This window comes from Leptonychotes weddellii, chromosome 2 (genome assembly GCF_054177405.1).
Source record: "Leptonychotes weddellii isolate Sample4059 chromosome 2, ASM5417740v2, whole genome shotgun sequence".
NCBI lineage: Eukaryota > Metazoa > Chordata > Mammalia > Carnivora > Phocidae > Leptonychotes > Leptonychotes weddellii.
In genome coordinates, this window is record NC_138370.1 from 117845741 (window position 1) to 117863263 (window position 17523).

General features: G+C 36.7%; 1 protein-coding gene across 3 annotated transcripts in view; it reads right to left on the reverse strand.

Moving 5' to 3' along the window:
* COPS4 (COP9 signalosome subunit 4) overlaps positions 1-17523 on the reverse strand; it is a 39869-nt gene that overhangs the window by 8964 nt on the left and 13382 nt on the right. For all 3 annotated transcript variants that reach the window (XM_006741887.3, XM_006741885.3, XM_081812214.1), the window contains 6 exons: positions 15662-15741; positions 13416-13567; positions 12750-12853; positions 7977-8130; positions 7664-7814; positions 6127-6297 (listed from right to left, as the gene is read on the reverse strand). In XM_006741887.3, coding sequence (XP_006741950.1) covers positions 6127-6297; positions 7664-7814; positions 7977-8130; positions 12750-12853; positions 13416-13567; positions 15662-15741 — 812 coding nt within the window. The remainder of the gene's footprint in view (positions 1-6126; positions 6298-7663; positions 7815-7976; positions 8131-12749; positions 12854-13415; positions 13568-15661; positions 15742-17523) is intronic.

Here is a 17523-nt window from a genome sequence, read left to right on the forward strand (position 1 = left end):
AGTTCTATTTTTAACTTTTTGAGGAACCTCCATACTGTTTTCCAGAGTGTCTGCACCAGCTTGCATTCCCACCAACAGTGTAGGAGGGTTCCCCTTTCTCTGCATCCTCACCAACACCTATTGTTTCCTGTGTTGTTAATTTTAGCCATTCTGACAGGTGTGAGGTGATATCTCCTTGTAGTTTTGATCTGTATTGCCCTGATGATGAGTGATGTTGAGCATCTTTTCATGTGTCTGTCAGCCATCTGTATGTCTTCTTTGGAAAAATGTCTATTCATGTCTTCTGCCCATTTTTTAACTGAACTGTTTGTTTTTTGGGTGCTGAATTTTAGAAGTTCTTTATATATTTTGATTAACCCTTTATCAGACATCACATATAATATTGTATTAGTTTAAGATGTACCACATAATGATTTGATAATACATATACATTGTAAAATGATTACCACAATAAGTCTAACTAATATCCATCACCTCACATGGTTAAAAGTTTTTTTTCTTGTGGTGAGAACTTTTAAGAAACTTAAAAGTTTCTTAAGTTTCTTAAGTTTTCTTAAGTTTACTCTCTTAGCAACTTTCAAATATAAAAACCTAAATAAATGGGAAAATAGAAAGACTTAATATTGCTAAGATGGCAATAGTCCCCAAGTTGATCTATGGACTAAGGGTAATCCCTATCAGAATTCCAGCTGGATTCTTTTTTTTTTTTTATAAAGATTTTATTTATTTGAGAGAGAGAGAGCACAAGCCAGGGGGAGAGGCAGAGGGAGAAGCAGACTCCTGGCTGAGCAGGGAGCCTGACACAGGGCTCAATCCCAGGACCCTGAGACCATGATATGAGCCAAAGGCAGATGCCCAACCAACTGAGCCACCCAAGCGCCCCTCCAGCTGGATTCTTGGCAGAAACTGACAAACTGATTTTAAAATTCATTCTACTGGGACTCAGAGGAGCCAAAACAATCTTGAGGGGGGGAAAAAAATTGGAGGACTCACACATCCCAATTTCAAAACTTGCTATAAAGATAGAGCAACCAAGACAGTGTGGTACTGGCATAAGAACAGGAATATAAAATAATGGAATAGAACTGAGACTCCAGAAATAAACTCTCACATTTACGGTCAACTGATTATCAACAAGGGTACCAAGATAATTCAATGGGGAACTTACAGTCTCTTCAACAAATGGTGATAGGACAATTGGATATCCGCATGCAAAGAATAGAAGCGGACCTTTATCTTACACCATATACAAAAAAATGAACTCAAAATGAATCAAATGTCTACATGTATGAGCTACAATTATAAAACTTACAGAAGAAAACAGCAAATCTTCATGACCCTGGATTAGGCAATGGTTTCTTAGATATGACACTGAAAGTAGAGGCAACAAAAAGGAGAAACACTGGACTTAATCAAAATTAAAAACTTAAATGTTTCAAAGGATACCATCAAAAAAGTGAAGAAACAACACACAAAATGGGAGAAAATATTTGCAAATCATCTGATAATGATCAGGTCTAGAATATATAAAGAATTCCTACAATTCAGTAGTAAAAAGACAAATAACCCAATTTAAAAATCAAAAAGGATCTGAACAGACTTTTCTCTAAATATATACAAATAGCCAGTAAGTACATGAAAAGCTGTTCAGGGAAATGCAAATCAAAATGATGAGATACCACTTCATACACACTAGGATGTCTAAATCAGAAAGATCATAAACGTGACAGCAAATGTGGAGAAATTAGAACCCGCACACACAGCTGGCAGGAGTGTAAAAAGGAGCAGCTGCTTTTGAAAACAGTCTGGCAACTTTCCAAAAGACTAAACACAGAGTTATCATATGTCCCAGTCGGTCCACTCCTAGGTAAATACCCAGAAGAATTAAAAACCTGTGTTCATATAAAAATTTTTACATGGAAGATGGCAGAGGAGTAGGAGACCGTAATTTCGTCTGGTCCCAGGAATTCAGCTACATAGCTATCAAACTGTGAACTCAACCAGAGATCTAAGAAAAGACTAGCTGCAACTCTACAAATAGAAAAGCGACCACTTTCTGCAAGGCAGGACATGTGGAGAAGTGAATCCGAGGTGATATTCGGGAAGATAGATCGCGGGGGGAGGGGGCCTCCATCAGCCGCTACTGGCAAGTGATAGAGCCGCAGAGCACAAAATCAGACTATTAGAAGTCTGCTCCAAAGCCAAAGAAACATTGAAAAAGAAAGCCAAAATGGGTGGCATCACAATTCTGGACTTCAAGCTGTATTACAAAGCTGTAATCATCAGGACAGTATGGTATTGGCATAAAAACAGACACACAGATTAACAGAACAGAATACAGAACCCAGAAAAGGACCCTCAACTCTATGGTCAGCTAATCTTTGACAAAGCAGTAAAGAATGTCCAGTGGAAAAAAGACAGTCTCTTCAACAAATAGTATTGGGAAAATTGGACAGTCACATGCAGAAGAATGAAATTGGACCATTTCCTTATACCACACACAAAAATAGACTCAAAATGGATGAAAGACCTAAATGTGAGACAGGAGTCCATCAAAATCCTTGAGGAGAACACAGGCAGCAACCTCTTTGACCTAAGCCGCAGAAACTTCTTCCTAGGAACATCGCCAAAGGCAAGGGAAGCAAGGACAAAAATGAACTATTGGGACTTCATCAAGATAAAAAGCTTTTGCACAGCAAAAGAAACAGTCGAGAAAAGCAAAAGACAACCAACAGAATGGGAGAAGATATTTGCAAATGACATATCAGATAAAGGGCTAGTATCCAAAATCTATAGAGAACTTATCAAACTCAACACCCAAAGAACAAAGAATCCAATCAAGAAATGGGCAGAAGACATGAACAGACATTTTTCCAAAGAAGACATCCAAATGGCCAACAGACACATGAAAAAATGCTCCACATCACTCTGCATCAGGGAAATACAAATCAAAACCAGAATGAAGTATCACCTCACACTGGTCAGAATGGCTAAAATTAAATGACAGATGTTGGCGAGGATGAGGAGAAAGGGGAACCCTCCTATACTGCTGATGGAAATGCAAGCTGGTGCAGCCACTCTCCACAGTATGGAGGTTCCTCAAAAAGTTGAAAATAGAGCTACCCCACGACCCAGCAATTGCACTACTGGGTATTTACCTCAAAGATACAAATGTAGTGATCCGAAAGGGCATCTGCACCCCAATGTTTATAGCAGCAATGTCCACAATAGCGAAACTATGGAAAGAGCCCAGATGTCCATTGACAGATGAATGCATAAAGAAGATGTGGCATAGGGGCGCCTGGGTGGCTCAGTCATTAAGCGTCTGCCTTCGGCTCAGGTCATGATCTCAGGGTCCTGGGATCGAGCCCCACATCGGGCTCCCTGCTCAGCAGGAAGCCTGCTTCTCCCTCTCCCACTCCCCCTGCTTGTGTTCCCTCTTTCACAGTCTCTCTCTCTGTCAAATAGATAAATAAAGTCTTTTAATAAAAAAAAAAAAGATGTGGCATATATATATATATATACAATGGAATATTACACAGTCATCAAAAAAAACCCTGAAATCTTGCCATTTGCAACAATGTGGATGAAACTAGCGGGTATTATGCTAAGCAAAACAAGTCAATCAGAGAAAGACAATTATCACATGATCTCACTGATATGTGAAATTTAAGAAACAAAGCAGAGGATCACAGGGGAAGAGAGGAAAAAATAAAACAAGACGAAACCAGAGAGGGAGACAAACCATAAGAGACTCTTAATCATAGGAAACAAACTGAGGGTTGCTGGAGGGGAGAGGGATGGGGGATGGGGTAACTAGGTGATGGATATTAAGGAGGGCCTGTGATTTAATGAGCATGGGGTAAAAACTGATGAATCACAGACCTGTACTTCTGAAACCAATAATACATTATATGTTAATTAACTGAATTAAAATTTTAAAAAATTTACATGAATATTCATAGAAGCATTAATAGCCCAGAAGTGAAAATAACCTAAATGTCCATCAACTAATGAGGAAATAAAATGTGGTACATTCATATATAGAATATTACTTGGCAATAAAAAGGAATAAAGTACTGATAAATGCTACAACATGGATAAACACTTTGCCAAGTGAAAAGACTATATATTGTGTGATTCCACTTATATGAAATGCCCACCACAGACAAATCTATTGAGCAGAAAGCAGATTAGTAGTAGTATTATACACCTTTGGGAATATACTAAAAAACAATGAATTGTAATTAAAAAAAAATTACATCTCAAGATTGCTAATGTAGGGTTGTAATGCCAGTAAACAAAAATGTCCAAAAGAGATAAATAAGGAAAAACAGTAAGGCCTAAAATGGAAGAAGACAAAACATCTGTCCTCTCTATATGGTCCCATGTGAGAAATTTGAGAATCATCTGCATCCTCAGAGGTCCTAGTAAGTATCCTTCTTAGAAAAGAATCTTTTCACATTTTTTTTCACAGCCAGAAAGCTCAAAGTCAAATCTGAAGCTTGACTATATCAATCCTGGAAACTTTTTCTTTTTAACTATCTTTTAATTTGTTTGTCAGGTATCTCCTTGCAAAAAGAATTTAAAACTGCTCAGGGGCGCCTGGGTGGCTCAGATGGCTAAGCGTCTGCCTTCGGCTCAGATCATGATCCCAGAATCCTGGGATCACATCCCGCATCGGGCTCCCTGCTCCTTGGGAGCCTGCTTCTCCCTCTGCCTCTCTCTCTCTCTCATGAATAAATAAATAAAATCTTTAAAAAAAAAAATGGTTAAAGCTGCTCAGAATACATGGAAAAGAATTTAAAAGTAGCAACAATCAAAACACATACATACACACTATTTATAGGTGGGCTACAAATTTAATAAGCTTTCTAGCAGTCAAGATAAGAAAAGCCAATTAGTTCATCAACTCAAAGTGTGTTTAATAAGATTAAAAAACAACTGTTCAGGAGAATCACAACTGCAAGACTGTGAAGGAATTTTCCCTGAGGATTGCGTAACGAATATCCTATAGAAAAAAATACCTCCTTTGGACAGAAAGGTGAGAATCAACTAGTTTGCTTCTTAAAATACAAATTAAATGAAAAATTCAATAGGAGATCACTATAATCCCTTCAGTGATCCGGTTTAACCCAGGGCAGTAGGACTGGGTGAAGTGTATACCTTTCAGCAAATCCCTGCATAAATGACTCTTTATAGCTAAATTCTCTTTTGATATATACTCATTGAATCCAAGGAAGTGAGTCCAACAAATCTGTGTATCTTGACTTTTTTCATGTTTCTGATGCTGTTTATATTTTTATTATCACATGTTATTGTTTAAGTTACTTTAAAACCTCTGTAGACAAACATATATAAAGTGACTGATGTTATAAACAAGCAACTATTAAAAACTTTTCTGGAAAAGGTAGCCTGACAAAACAAATACATCCCTTAACTAGGAAACATGACACCAAGTTCTATTCTTACTGGCAATACTTTCACCCTGAATAACCTTAAGCAAGCTACTGTGCCAAATTTTACTCTACCTAAAATAGGACTGCATAATTATACTGTTAAAAACTGATGCTTAAAATTAATTAAGGTACTTATCAAAGGGTTTGAGTTTTTTAAAAACCAGGCACTAGGGGCGCCTGGGTGGCTCAGTCATTAAGCATCTGCCTTAGGCTCAGGTCATGATCCCAGGGTCCTGGGATCGAGCCCTGCATTGGGCTCCCTGCTCAGCAGGAAGCCGACTTCTCTCTCTCCCACTCCCCCTGCTTGTGTTTCCTCTCTCGCTGTCTCTCTCTCTGTCAAATAAATAAATAAAATCTTTAAAAATAAATAAATAATAAATGAAAATTAAAAAATAAAAACCAGGCACTATTAACATAGGCTGTAATTCTGCCCTTACAATTCCCAAAAATGCATTATTCTACAATACACTTTCCAATAGGGCTATTTTTATAATTCAAACCCTATCTGTATATAATACTCATTTTCAGTCAATATAATATTCCTTTTTGGTCAAGTGTTACATAAAAATATTATATGAAGATACCAAGATGCTTCAAATTTAACACACTTTCCACTAGTGTGTACCTAAATATTCACTCCCACAAATTTTTAAGACATGATCATTACCATCAGCTGTAGTTGCCTTTTGGTGAGGCATCAACATGGCAGCAAATTCTTGAAGTTGATTTCCTCTGATGATCCTGTCTAAGTACATTTTCTCTAGGATCCCATAAGCAGCAAGTTGCTGGCACCTTTCATCCTTAAAAAGAGTAGCTAGCATCCGAGAACGCTGCTGTCCTAAGGGAAACAAATGAGCATCAAATATTCTCACAATCTATTTCTCCAATAAGAAACTGTGTTATGACTCAATTTTTGCCTACTAAGATACAGTCAATTGTCCTGATTTGTAGCAGTTATGTTCTACAAAGTTGCTGCCCACACTGAATTAGTGAATACTCAATTGCGCATCCAAAAAGAATGAGTGGTATGTACTGACATATAAAGATTGCCAATATACAGGTAGGAAAAAAGCAGGTTACAAAAGTATGTGTATCATGATACCATTGATAAAAAAAGAGAACACACACAGAACTTTTACACTGAAGGAATTCCAAGTAACCAGTAAAAGTTCTTTAGAAGTGGAAGCAGTACCATTTTATGTATTGCCTTTTCAGTAACAAAAATAAAATAAGTAAGAGCACTGCTTCAGGGGCGCCTGGGTGGCTCAGTCGTTAAGCGTCTGCCTTCGGCTCAGGTCATGATCCCAGGGTCCTGGGATTGAGCCCCGCATCGGGCTCCCTACACCGCAGAGAGCTTGTTTCTCCCTCCCCCCACTCTCCCTGCTGTGTTCCCTGTCTCGCTGTGTCTCTCTCTGTCAAATAAATAAATAAAAAACCTTTAAAAAAGATCACTGCTTCATAAAGAATGAAATGTGTAGTGTGAACATGTCATTAGGCTCTCAACTAAATACAGATCAATAAACATTCTAAAAATGATTTAGAAAAGCCATGGTTTAGAATTATCAGCATTTCTTCTCAATGCCTTTTCTGCTTTATAAGTTGAGTGATTTACATTATAATTTAGTAAAAAAGAAGAATAGTTTATTTTTCATATTTATCAAAAAAAAAAGATAAATGTGAGATCTAAAACTAAGGCTTGAAGGTTAAAGAAAATCCCCAAAGCAGTACATTATTATTAATCTCTAGATTTTAATTTTTATTTCCCTCTATATAATTCTCACTTAATTTCGTTATTCATTTTTAAGAGATATATTAGGCAAACTAAACTTCATATTATCTCTCTTAATTACTCCTAACACATGTGGGTAACAGACTGATATATGCATATTTAAAAATAGTTCCTTGTCGGGTGCCTGCGTGGCTCAGTTGGTTAAGCGTCTGCCTTCGGCTCAGGACATGATCTCAGGGTCCTGGGATCGAGCCCCCCATCAGGCTCCCTGCTCCGCGGAGAGCCTGCTTCTCCCTCTCTCTCTGCCTGCCGCTCTGCCTACTTGTGCTCTCTATCCCTCTGTCAAATAAATAAAATCTTAAAAATAAAAAATAAATAAAAATAAAATAGTTCCTTGCTAAATCCTCTAACAGTAATGAACCTGAAATTATTAAGCAAACGTAACTGTTCATGAAAGCACAAATTACATGTTTACCTGCTGATGCCAAGATGGTACAGTGCAAAGCATGTTTTAAGGCCTCTAGTCTTTCACTTTCGTGCACTATTGTCTTGTAAGAGAGCTCATTGTACCTTTGTGCAGCTTCAATGAATTTTCTTCTATAATCAAGAACACGTGCATAGCATACCTATAGAGGGAAATTTTTCAATTAGGGGAAAAAATTAAAAATCAAAGCAAAAAATAAAAGATAATTTCTAATATATAACATCATTTATCAGATGTTCTGGAGAATCTTAGTATAGTAGGATTCTTCAATACAAAATTAATCCCAAATCAACTCATCTGTTACCTTATAATGTATCTGTAACTGTTCATTGGTGGATTCATTCTGAAGCAATGATGCTCGATTTATGTAAGCCTCTGCCTGGACTGGGTCATCATCTTCCAGATATAGCCTAGCAATCTTCAGGTAAGTTTCCAGCTTATAATCTACATTGTACTGCCTAGGATGTAACAGATAAACACAGAATGACTAAGTATATTATCAAGAAAATTTTTAGGAGTTGGGAGAAAATACATTTTTTTCATTATATATTTTGTTAATATAAGAGAATCAAATTTTTACTGCATTGGAGAAAATCTAAAAAATATTTCCAAATAAATTTTATTGAATTTTTATTATTTTTATCATGATTGTTCCATTGTATTTTAGCTTCTTTCAATCCTCAGATAATCTCACAAGTCAAAGAACTTAAAAGAAAAAATGCCCAGTTGAGAGGTGTATCATATACTGCTGTTGGGGCTATAAATGAGTAAACCATCATGGAAAACAATTTGGCAATATATTTTCCAATGACCCTTTGAATCCTTTAAAATACATATATTCCTTAACTACTACATTTTACCTCTAGAAAATAAATCCCAAGAAAATAATCAGGGATGTGCACACATACATACAAGGAATATTCATTTGTAAAGTTACTCATAAATATCTTAACAGGAAAAAACTGGGAATCACCTATTATGGTATTTATAATAATCAACTAAATTGTGGTACATAAAAGATGGTAGAATAATATACAGTTTTTATAATCATTACTATATAATAGTCATGTATTTTTACTAAGTAAAAAAACAGGACAAAACAGCATGTAAGACACTATTAAGATGTATTTCTATACATACATATGAAGATAGTAATAGCAATTATCTCTAGGTGTTGAGATTACAGATGGTTTTCATTTTCTTCTTTATCTCAGTGACCACATTTTATGCAAGAAATATACAACTGAACACCTCACATAATTCAAAACTCACAAAATTCAAGATTAATCCTTACAGAAAAATTAATCTTTTTTATTACCAGCAAAAGTGATGCCACCATGTGGCAAGAACAAGTTTACAGTTTACATGGCCCAAGTTCTGAAATTCTTTACTTTTTAAATTTTTTTATACTAATTTGAATTTTTTCATAATTTGAATTTTTTCCACAAGTCCTATATTACTAGCATTTTGTACTCTACTATTTCCATTCACAACTCAAATTTACATTAACTGCTATAAATAGCACTATACTTTTTTGAATTTTCCAATTTTATGCCATCTACTAAATTTAAAATTACTGTAATTATCAGAATGAATCATTGTTTAAAGAAACAAATTCTCAATCGTTTATCCAGATTCTACTTTTAATCACTTTTAGGTTAATTTGTTTAAAAAACTGCTAAATTTTCAGTTCTCTGATATCCTCACAGATACAGATAACGCTACAGGACGTTCAAAATGATAATTACTGTCACTACAAAGAACAATATCTAATTTTATATTTATTTCAACTGCCAGTGAAAGTAAATCAATTGCCCAGTACTATGAAGAAAATACTCCACACAGAATAAGACCAAAGCAAATAAGAAAGGCCAGCCTTTTCAAACTATCAAAGAAAAAAAAAAACAAACAAACAGGAAGGCTTGGAAAGCAAAATTCAACATCCACATAATGAAGCCTTTCTCATAAACTGGCTGCTTTTTCAAGGAGCAGCACTGTCTAATAATTTCATAATAAGCAATGCACAAAAAGCAAGATGCCTGAACTAGTGTCTGCCTTATCATTCATCACAAATACTAATGAAGACAAAAAAAGAATTCCTCATTTACCTGGTAAAAGAGAAGCAGCTGAAATTTTTTTAAGTCATTCACAGTTGGTATTTTTATACTTGTCAATTGAAAGGGGAAGCATATTTAAAAAACATAATCAATAATCTCGTATCTGCCCTCCTTGTACAATGTACTTGGGAGGAATGCTTCATAAAGAACTAGAGATGTTTTTAAAAATACTTATCAAAAGGTAAGATTAATTGAATAAAAGTTATAAATTATCACCTTAATTCTTTCTCCCTCTCACTTAGTCTAGCATCCCAAACCCAACAACCCATTGAACCCACTGTGACCTCTACACCACTGAACTCATTACATTGTTGCTGTCTTTTTCCCCTTAAAGGCCTCACTTCACCCCTTACCTAGTTTAACCCCTATGGTCAATCACTGTTAATTATTGAATATGCACTCATCTACCTTGTCCATCTCTTGCTGTCACACTTGTTGGGCAACATCGTAACTGTGATTAAACCTAAGTTTGCCTACGCCTTTCCTGCACCCATGTAGCTGAACTCTGATGGAGAAAAACACCCAATCAATCTGAATGATCTCATTTCAATCACTACAATCTTCAGATGAGCCCTTATTGCTGCCAAGTATATTCCTAGTTTACTCACTCTCCTAAAGAATTTTTTCTATTTTTGTCTTCCCTCAACTTCAACACTCCCACCCCCATCCACATCTCCAGCTGATGACCGATTCTGACCTCACTAAGAATACTGAAGCCATCAAAGAGTACTTGCGCAAACTCCGCCAGCACATGGCTAATACAGCACCCGCATACTCGGTATTGCTGGCTGTTACTGTAGATCACTGGGGGCTATTCTGCCCACCGGGGAACATGTGGCAATGTCTACAGACATTTTGATTGTCACAAATAGGGGCAATGATGCTACTGGCATCTAATGACAGAGGTCTGGGATGCTGCTAAGCATCTTGCAATACACAGGACAACCCCAACAAAAAAGAATTAGTCCATCTAAAATGCGAACAGTGCTGGGGTTGAGAAACTCAGTCACAGATGAATTATCTATGCTTCTATCTAAAGCCTATCCCTCCACTAGTTTCCTTCCCCTCTGTCTACTCCTGCCACAATCCTCTCTCTTACTCCCCGTATCAAATTTTTGCTTTCCGAAAAATCATAAAAGAAAAAATGATCTCTGCTGCTTCTACCCCATTTTTCTGCTCCCTTTTGTGAAAACCTCTGCAAAGAGTTGCCCATACATACCATCTCCCAATTCTTCTCTTCCCATTCCAATCACGCTTTTTCATTCTTACTATTTCACCAAAACAGCTTTTGTCAAGTGTCTCAATGACCTCCACATTACTAACTCCAATGGCTAACCGTCATTCCTCATCTTACTTGACCTAGCAACACCAGAGCTGATCACTTGCTCCTTGATACGTTTTCCTCATTTGGCTTTTAGGCCACCACACTCCACATTCTTCTGGTTTTCTTCTTACCTAAATACTTTTTACTTCCTCTTGCCCCTGACCTCTTAATGCTGAGTGCTCCAGGAATCATACTCAGTCCTCTTCTCTATATTTCCTCCCTTGGGGATCTCACTGATATAATGGCTTTAAATTCCATCTATATAGAGACACCTGAGTGGCTCAGTTGGTTAAGCGTCTGCCTTCGGCTCAGGTCATGATCCCAGGGTCCTGGGATCGAGCACCGCATAGGGCTCCCTACTCTGCGGGGAGCCTGCTTCTCCCTCTGCCTGCCGCTCCCCCTGCTTGTGTGTGCTCTCTCTCTCTCACAAATAAATTAATAAAATCTTAAAAAAAAACTTAAAAAAAAATAAATTCCATCTATATATCAATGACTCCCAAATGTAGCCCAGATCTCTCTCCTAAACTACAAACTAATATATTCAACTCCCTACTAGATACTTCCACTTGGTTATCACATGTCCAAAATGGAACTCTTGATCTTCCCTCAAAACCTATTCTTTACTACTCAGTAGATGGCAACTCCATCTTTCCAGTTGTTCAGACCAAAACCAGGATTTATCTTGGCTCTTTTTCTCATAGTCCATATCTAAGCTACCAGAAAATCCTTAGCTCTACCTTGAAAACATACCCAGAATCCAACATTTCTCACAATCTCCATCTTCTCTGCAGTAGTACATAAGCCTCTTAACTCATGTCCTTACTTCTATCATTACTTGCCTACAATTATTCTCAACCCAGTAGGCAGAATTATTTTCTAAAATATAAGTCAGATCATGTCACTCTTCCATACAAAATCCTCCAATGGCTCCCCTTCATTTCACTTAGCAAAAAACCAAAGGCCTTACAATGACTTACAAGAACATACATAATCCAGTCCTCAGTACTCTCTGATCTCAGCCCCCCACCTTTCCTTGGCTCACTCCACTCCAACCACACTGGTATCCTTGATCTTCTGAAAACACTCCAGGCAGGCTCCTGTCTTAGCACCTTTACATTAGCCATCCTCTCTAAGAGGATCTCCTAAGAGTCTTCCCTCAGCTCATAGCCATTTCCTTATTTTCTTCAAGTGTCTGAGAAGTTGTATCTGGACCACCCTACCACTCCAATCACCCTATTTAAAGATTTATTTATTTATTTATTTGACAGAGAGAGAGACAGCGAGAGCAGGAACACAAGCAGGGGGAGTGGGAGAGGGAGAAGCAGGCTTCCCGCTGAGCAGGGAGCCCGATGCGGGGCTTGATCCCAGGACCCTGGGATCATGACCTGAGCCGAAGGCAGACGTTTAACGACTGAGCCACTCAGGTGCCCCCAATCACCCTATTTAATGATACAACCTGTTCTCCACTTTCCCTTTACTTTTCTCTATAGCACTTATCCCCTTCTAACATACTGCAAAATTTTTGTATTTATTAAATTGTTTATGATATTTCTTTCATTAGAATGAGAAAAAACTTAAGTGAACAATGATAAATATCCTATATACATCTCCATCCAATATCCACTATTTACTATACTTTTGTCCTGTTTCCAAAGGAATTCCCACCAACACTTGGGCTGCATTTCTCCAATCTTCTTCTTTCTCATATATGGATGCAAGATGCTGTCTTATTGAAGCAACCTGGAATAGTAGGTAGACATGTTAAATTATTTCAACTGACATTAGTGACTAAAATAAATGGAGGCTAAGTTAATCTACTGTGATAATGCTTTCATTCAACATATTAAGCTGACAAGTAAATAGTACTAGTTTAACTAGACCACCCCAATTTTTTTTTATGAATTTTGCATTCACAGAATATCAAAATATTGAACTGAAATAACATATTTCTGCAATGTGGATTATGGCAATAATTTAGTTTAAATATTAAATTTTACTTTTATGTTAACTGTATATATAATGCTAGCATTTTCCTATGATTTTAGCCTTATTAACAATTTTTCTGATTCTTAAAAATTGTCTAAAGAGTAATATTTGGTTTGTAAATCAAACTGTAATATCCAAGCAAATGTCAGCTGGAGTTATAACATCCGAATATTTATTTTTACATTGTAACATGCTGTTTGGCACACTGTTTTGTCAAAAATAAAACTGGATGATCATCTCCTTTAAAAATGTCATAGTATCTCTCAAAATAACTGCTGCTATCTCATGTTCAAAAATCACTGCTCTAGATTTTTACCTGCTCCTCAAATGAAATGACTCTAGGCTGGATCTTTTCCAAGGTGAAATGATAGATTTCTTTGGCTGTGCTATCAGGCAGGTTAGGGAGATGTGTACAGAAATCAGTCAGCAACTGTCGAGAGATCACGAGACTGACATTCTCATTCACCACTTGTCAAAAAAAAATAAGAGATAAGAAAACATGAGTAATTTATAAATTTTCATTAAGCAATCAATTTTTACCTAAAATTAACATTAAGAACAATATAGATTAGTACAACCTTCACTGTATTATTCAGGGACTTCCATACCCAGATCATCTTATATTACAGAATCAGTTTTCCTTATGCTGAATTATTTGATTACATAATGACTACACTAAAACAGTAAAAATCCCATAATTTTCCTAAGAAACAAATGGCTGGGGAAAAGTTTTGTTTTCCATTTGAGAATTTTATATTATTCCTTCTCTTCCTTATTGTTCTATAAAGGGAAGGCACAGAAACACCTATATTTTTATGTATGTACTTATATACCACCTGGTGACAAAAAGGAGTTAAAGAAGAAACAGATAATTTTCATGAAATTTAAATAAAGCAAGTAGTGACAGTTACCGCCACTTGTATTTTCCCAATAAAAACAACAAATAAGAACTGAAGTCAGCACTAGATGTACAGACATATTTAATGACATAATTCATAAACATGTATGAGTTTTTATTACTGTATGTGATAAAGGATGAGAGCTCTGAAGCCTCGCTGCTTCCACCACTCCCGATCAGATGCCCTCCAACGTTTGTTTCCTCCTTTGTACAGTGTGGCTAAGGCTGCTGAGAAGCTTAAATGCATTATACATAGAGCACTTTAAACAACATGGGGCACAAAGCACTCAACAAATGTTCATTATCATTATCACTATTATTATATTTTAAAAGATGCATCGTGCTTGTGACCACTGCTCAGATAAATTAAGTCTGAAATCAGCAGTTACTGGGAAAATAAATGATCGTTCAAAAACAGTTCAGCTGATGTAAATGATTTTCAGTAGACTGCTTTTCATTGGTTCACTGGATTCAAAGTTTATATAAAGATCAAAGTTTAAAGATCAAAATCACTATTCTTGGGGCGCCTGGGTGGCTCAGTCGTTAAGCGTCTGCCTTCAGCTCAGGTCATGATCCCAGGGTCTTGGGATCGAGCCCAGCATTGGGCTCCCTGCTCTGCAGGAAGCCTGCTTCTCCTTCTCCCACCCCCCCCCCCCCCGCTTGTGTTCCCTCTCTCGCTGTGTCTCTGTCAAATAAATAAATAAAATCTTAAAAAAAAAAAAATCACTATTCTTTTGCTACTACAATGCAATATTCTCAATAAAACCATTCCTAACAGTTTTTCTGAAGTGACGGCCAGTTCAACACACATTGCAGGCCCCAATTTTTTGAGGCAGTAATTTACGGCAACCTGTAACAAGCTTGTAATCAGTTCGTGATATATTAATCATAATTCATTTGATACAGCTGAGAAAACACTTTCATTACAAGTGTCATTAGGCACTTACGACTGTTAGAAAGAAATTCCTACATAAACTAGCACTTCTCATGAGAATGTGTGTGAAAGCACTCTGTACACTGTAAAGCACTCTCAAGTGTCATTAATATTGTTAACTCAGTATCAAGTCCAGCCTGAATTTTGAGTAATTTTCAAAATAACTGGATATGTTTGAAGTCAGGGAGTAGGTGAGAATGTCTTGAAGAATGGAAATGTCTAGTTCCCATTCAAATGGAATGTTCTTAACGTTAATAACGGTCAATACCTATATAGTGTTTATTATATGCCGGGTACTATTCAAAGCACTTTACTTGGTATATCAACTCATTTAACCTCCCAACATTTCTACAGGGTAGCTATTACATCCCCATTGTATAGACAAGGAAATGGAGGCACAAAGGAATTAACTTATCCAAGAACACACAACTAATAAAACAACACACCAGACTGAATCTAGACTATTTTCCTTATCATTATGCTACATTGTCTTTCATCAGTTACTGTATCAATTACTGTAGAAAACCTTAATTGGTAATGTAACTCTGAAGACAACTTACTGAAAAATTATCAAGTAGTAAAGCTTAAATTCTAAAATGAATTTCAATGTATATTTAAATTTAATCTCAATGAAAATTATATTGATAACTTGACATAAAACAAGCTTGAGCAAGCTTTGAAGTCCTAACTCAATAATACAAGGCAAACATGGAATCTTCATTCCACTTACTTGCTTCCACAAAAGCTTTCAAAGCTTCTAGTTGTTCTGCCCCAGATAACTGAATGGCTTTTTCCAGGATCTGACGATACCTAAAACAACACCAAATAAAAATAATGTTCGGAGAACACCATACTCTAATGCTAATTTTGATGTTTATTCATTTCTATTTATCCTGGTTTCTTTCATAGTGCTCTAGTTTGTGGTTTTCTTTATAGTACACCACAGATTTTTCTGTTGTTGTTTTAAGTTCCTAGTCCATCACAAGAAACACTAAATCTGTAATTCTAAGGTGTCATTTCTAGTTTTCTTTACATTATACCACATTTTTTTTTTTTTTTTTTATGTTTTCAAGCCCAGGAGCACCTGGCTGGCTTAGTTGATAGAGTATGAGACCCTTGATCTAAGGGATTGTGAGTTCAAGCCCCACAGTGGGCATAGAGCTTACTTCGAAAAGGAAAAAAAAAGTTCTCAAGCCCATCACAAGAAAACGAATCTGTAACTCTAAGTTACTGGATCTAAAGTGCCCTTTTCTTGAAAAAGTTTTAGTTTTAAATTTAAACTAAAAAGTCAACTTTTGGGGTGCCTGAGTGGCTCAGTCCGTTGGGCATATGACTTGATTTCAGCCCAGGTTGTGATCTTGGGGTTGTGGGATCGAGCCCCGCCTCCCCCTCTCCCCCTGCCACGCTCCATGCTCAGCACGAAGTCCGCTTGGAATTCTCTCTCTCCCTCTGCCCCTCCCAACACTTGGGTGCAGGCATGTGCACATGCTCTCTCTCTCTCTAATAAATAAATGAATGTTAAAAAAAAAAGTCTCTTATGCTTTGCCTTTCTCTCTTTAAAAATAAATAAGTCAACTTTCTTTCAAATGCCTTAAAAAATAAGTTATATTTCCTTCAATTGTGTATTACACAGACACACAAGAATGTTATTTGAGGTGACCCAGAACCTTTTCCTCTTGTGGGCCTAATGAAACTAGGGTCACCAACACTAGGATAGTGTTGATGAGGCAGTGAAACCAAGTATTAGGGACTGAATGTCTTAGTGTGTACAAAACAAACTCCACCAAGCCAAATGCACTGACAGAACACATCTTATGCTATCAGACAGTGCCTATATATTCTTTATTTGCAATCACTTCTAATAACTATTCTGCCTAATATTCATGACCACATAAGATTCAAATCAGCACTCTAAAAAGGATGGGGGAGAGGCATCTGGGTGCCTCTGTTGGTTAATTGTCTGCCTTAGGCTCAGGTCATGATCTCAGGATCCTGGGATGGAGCCCCCAATTTGGGAATCCCTGCTCAGCAGGGAGTCTGCTTCTCCCTCTCCTTCTGCCCCTCCCCCCCACTCGTGCGCTTGCTCACGCTCTCTCTCTCTCTCAAATAAATAAAAATCTTAAAAAAAAAAAAAGGATGGGGAAATGCTAAAAACAGGAACAATGACAATTATTAGGCAATGGCAAATTCATTCCTAAAATATAAACTCTAGGAAGACAAGGATTTTTGTTTGTTTTGTTGACTGCTATACACACAATGCCTAAAGCAGCATATCACAAGCATTCAAATATTTAACGGTATTGGTAAATAATAATACAGTATTTTATTTCTTAAACTGAGTGGTGGGTACACAAGTATTATACTATTTTTATCCCTTCTGTCTTAATAGTAATATTTATTCGAAGCATTAGTTAATGCATTTTACAAACCTAATAGTATCAATTATTCAGAACGTCATCCAGAATATAGTCAAGAAATAAAAATATACAAATAGGAAAAAATATATATACAAATAGGGCCCAAACTCATTCAAATTTATGATTTGTATTTTGTAGGGCACACCCTCAAGCTACCATTCAACACTTACTGATT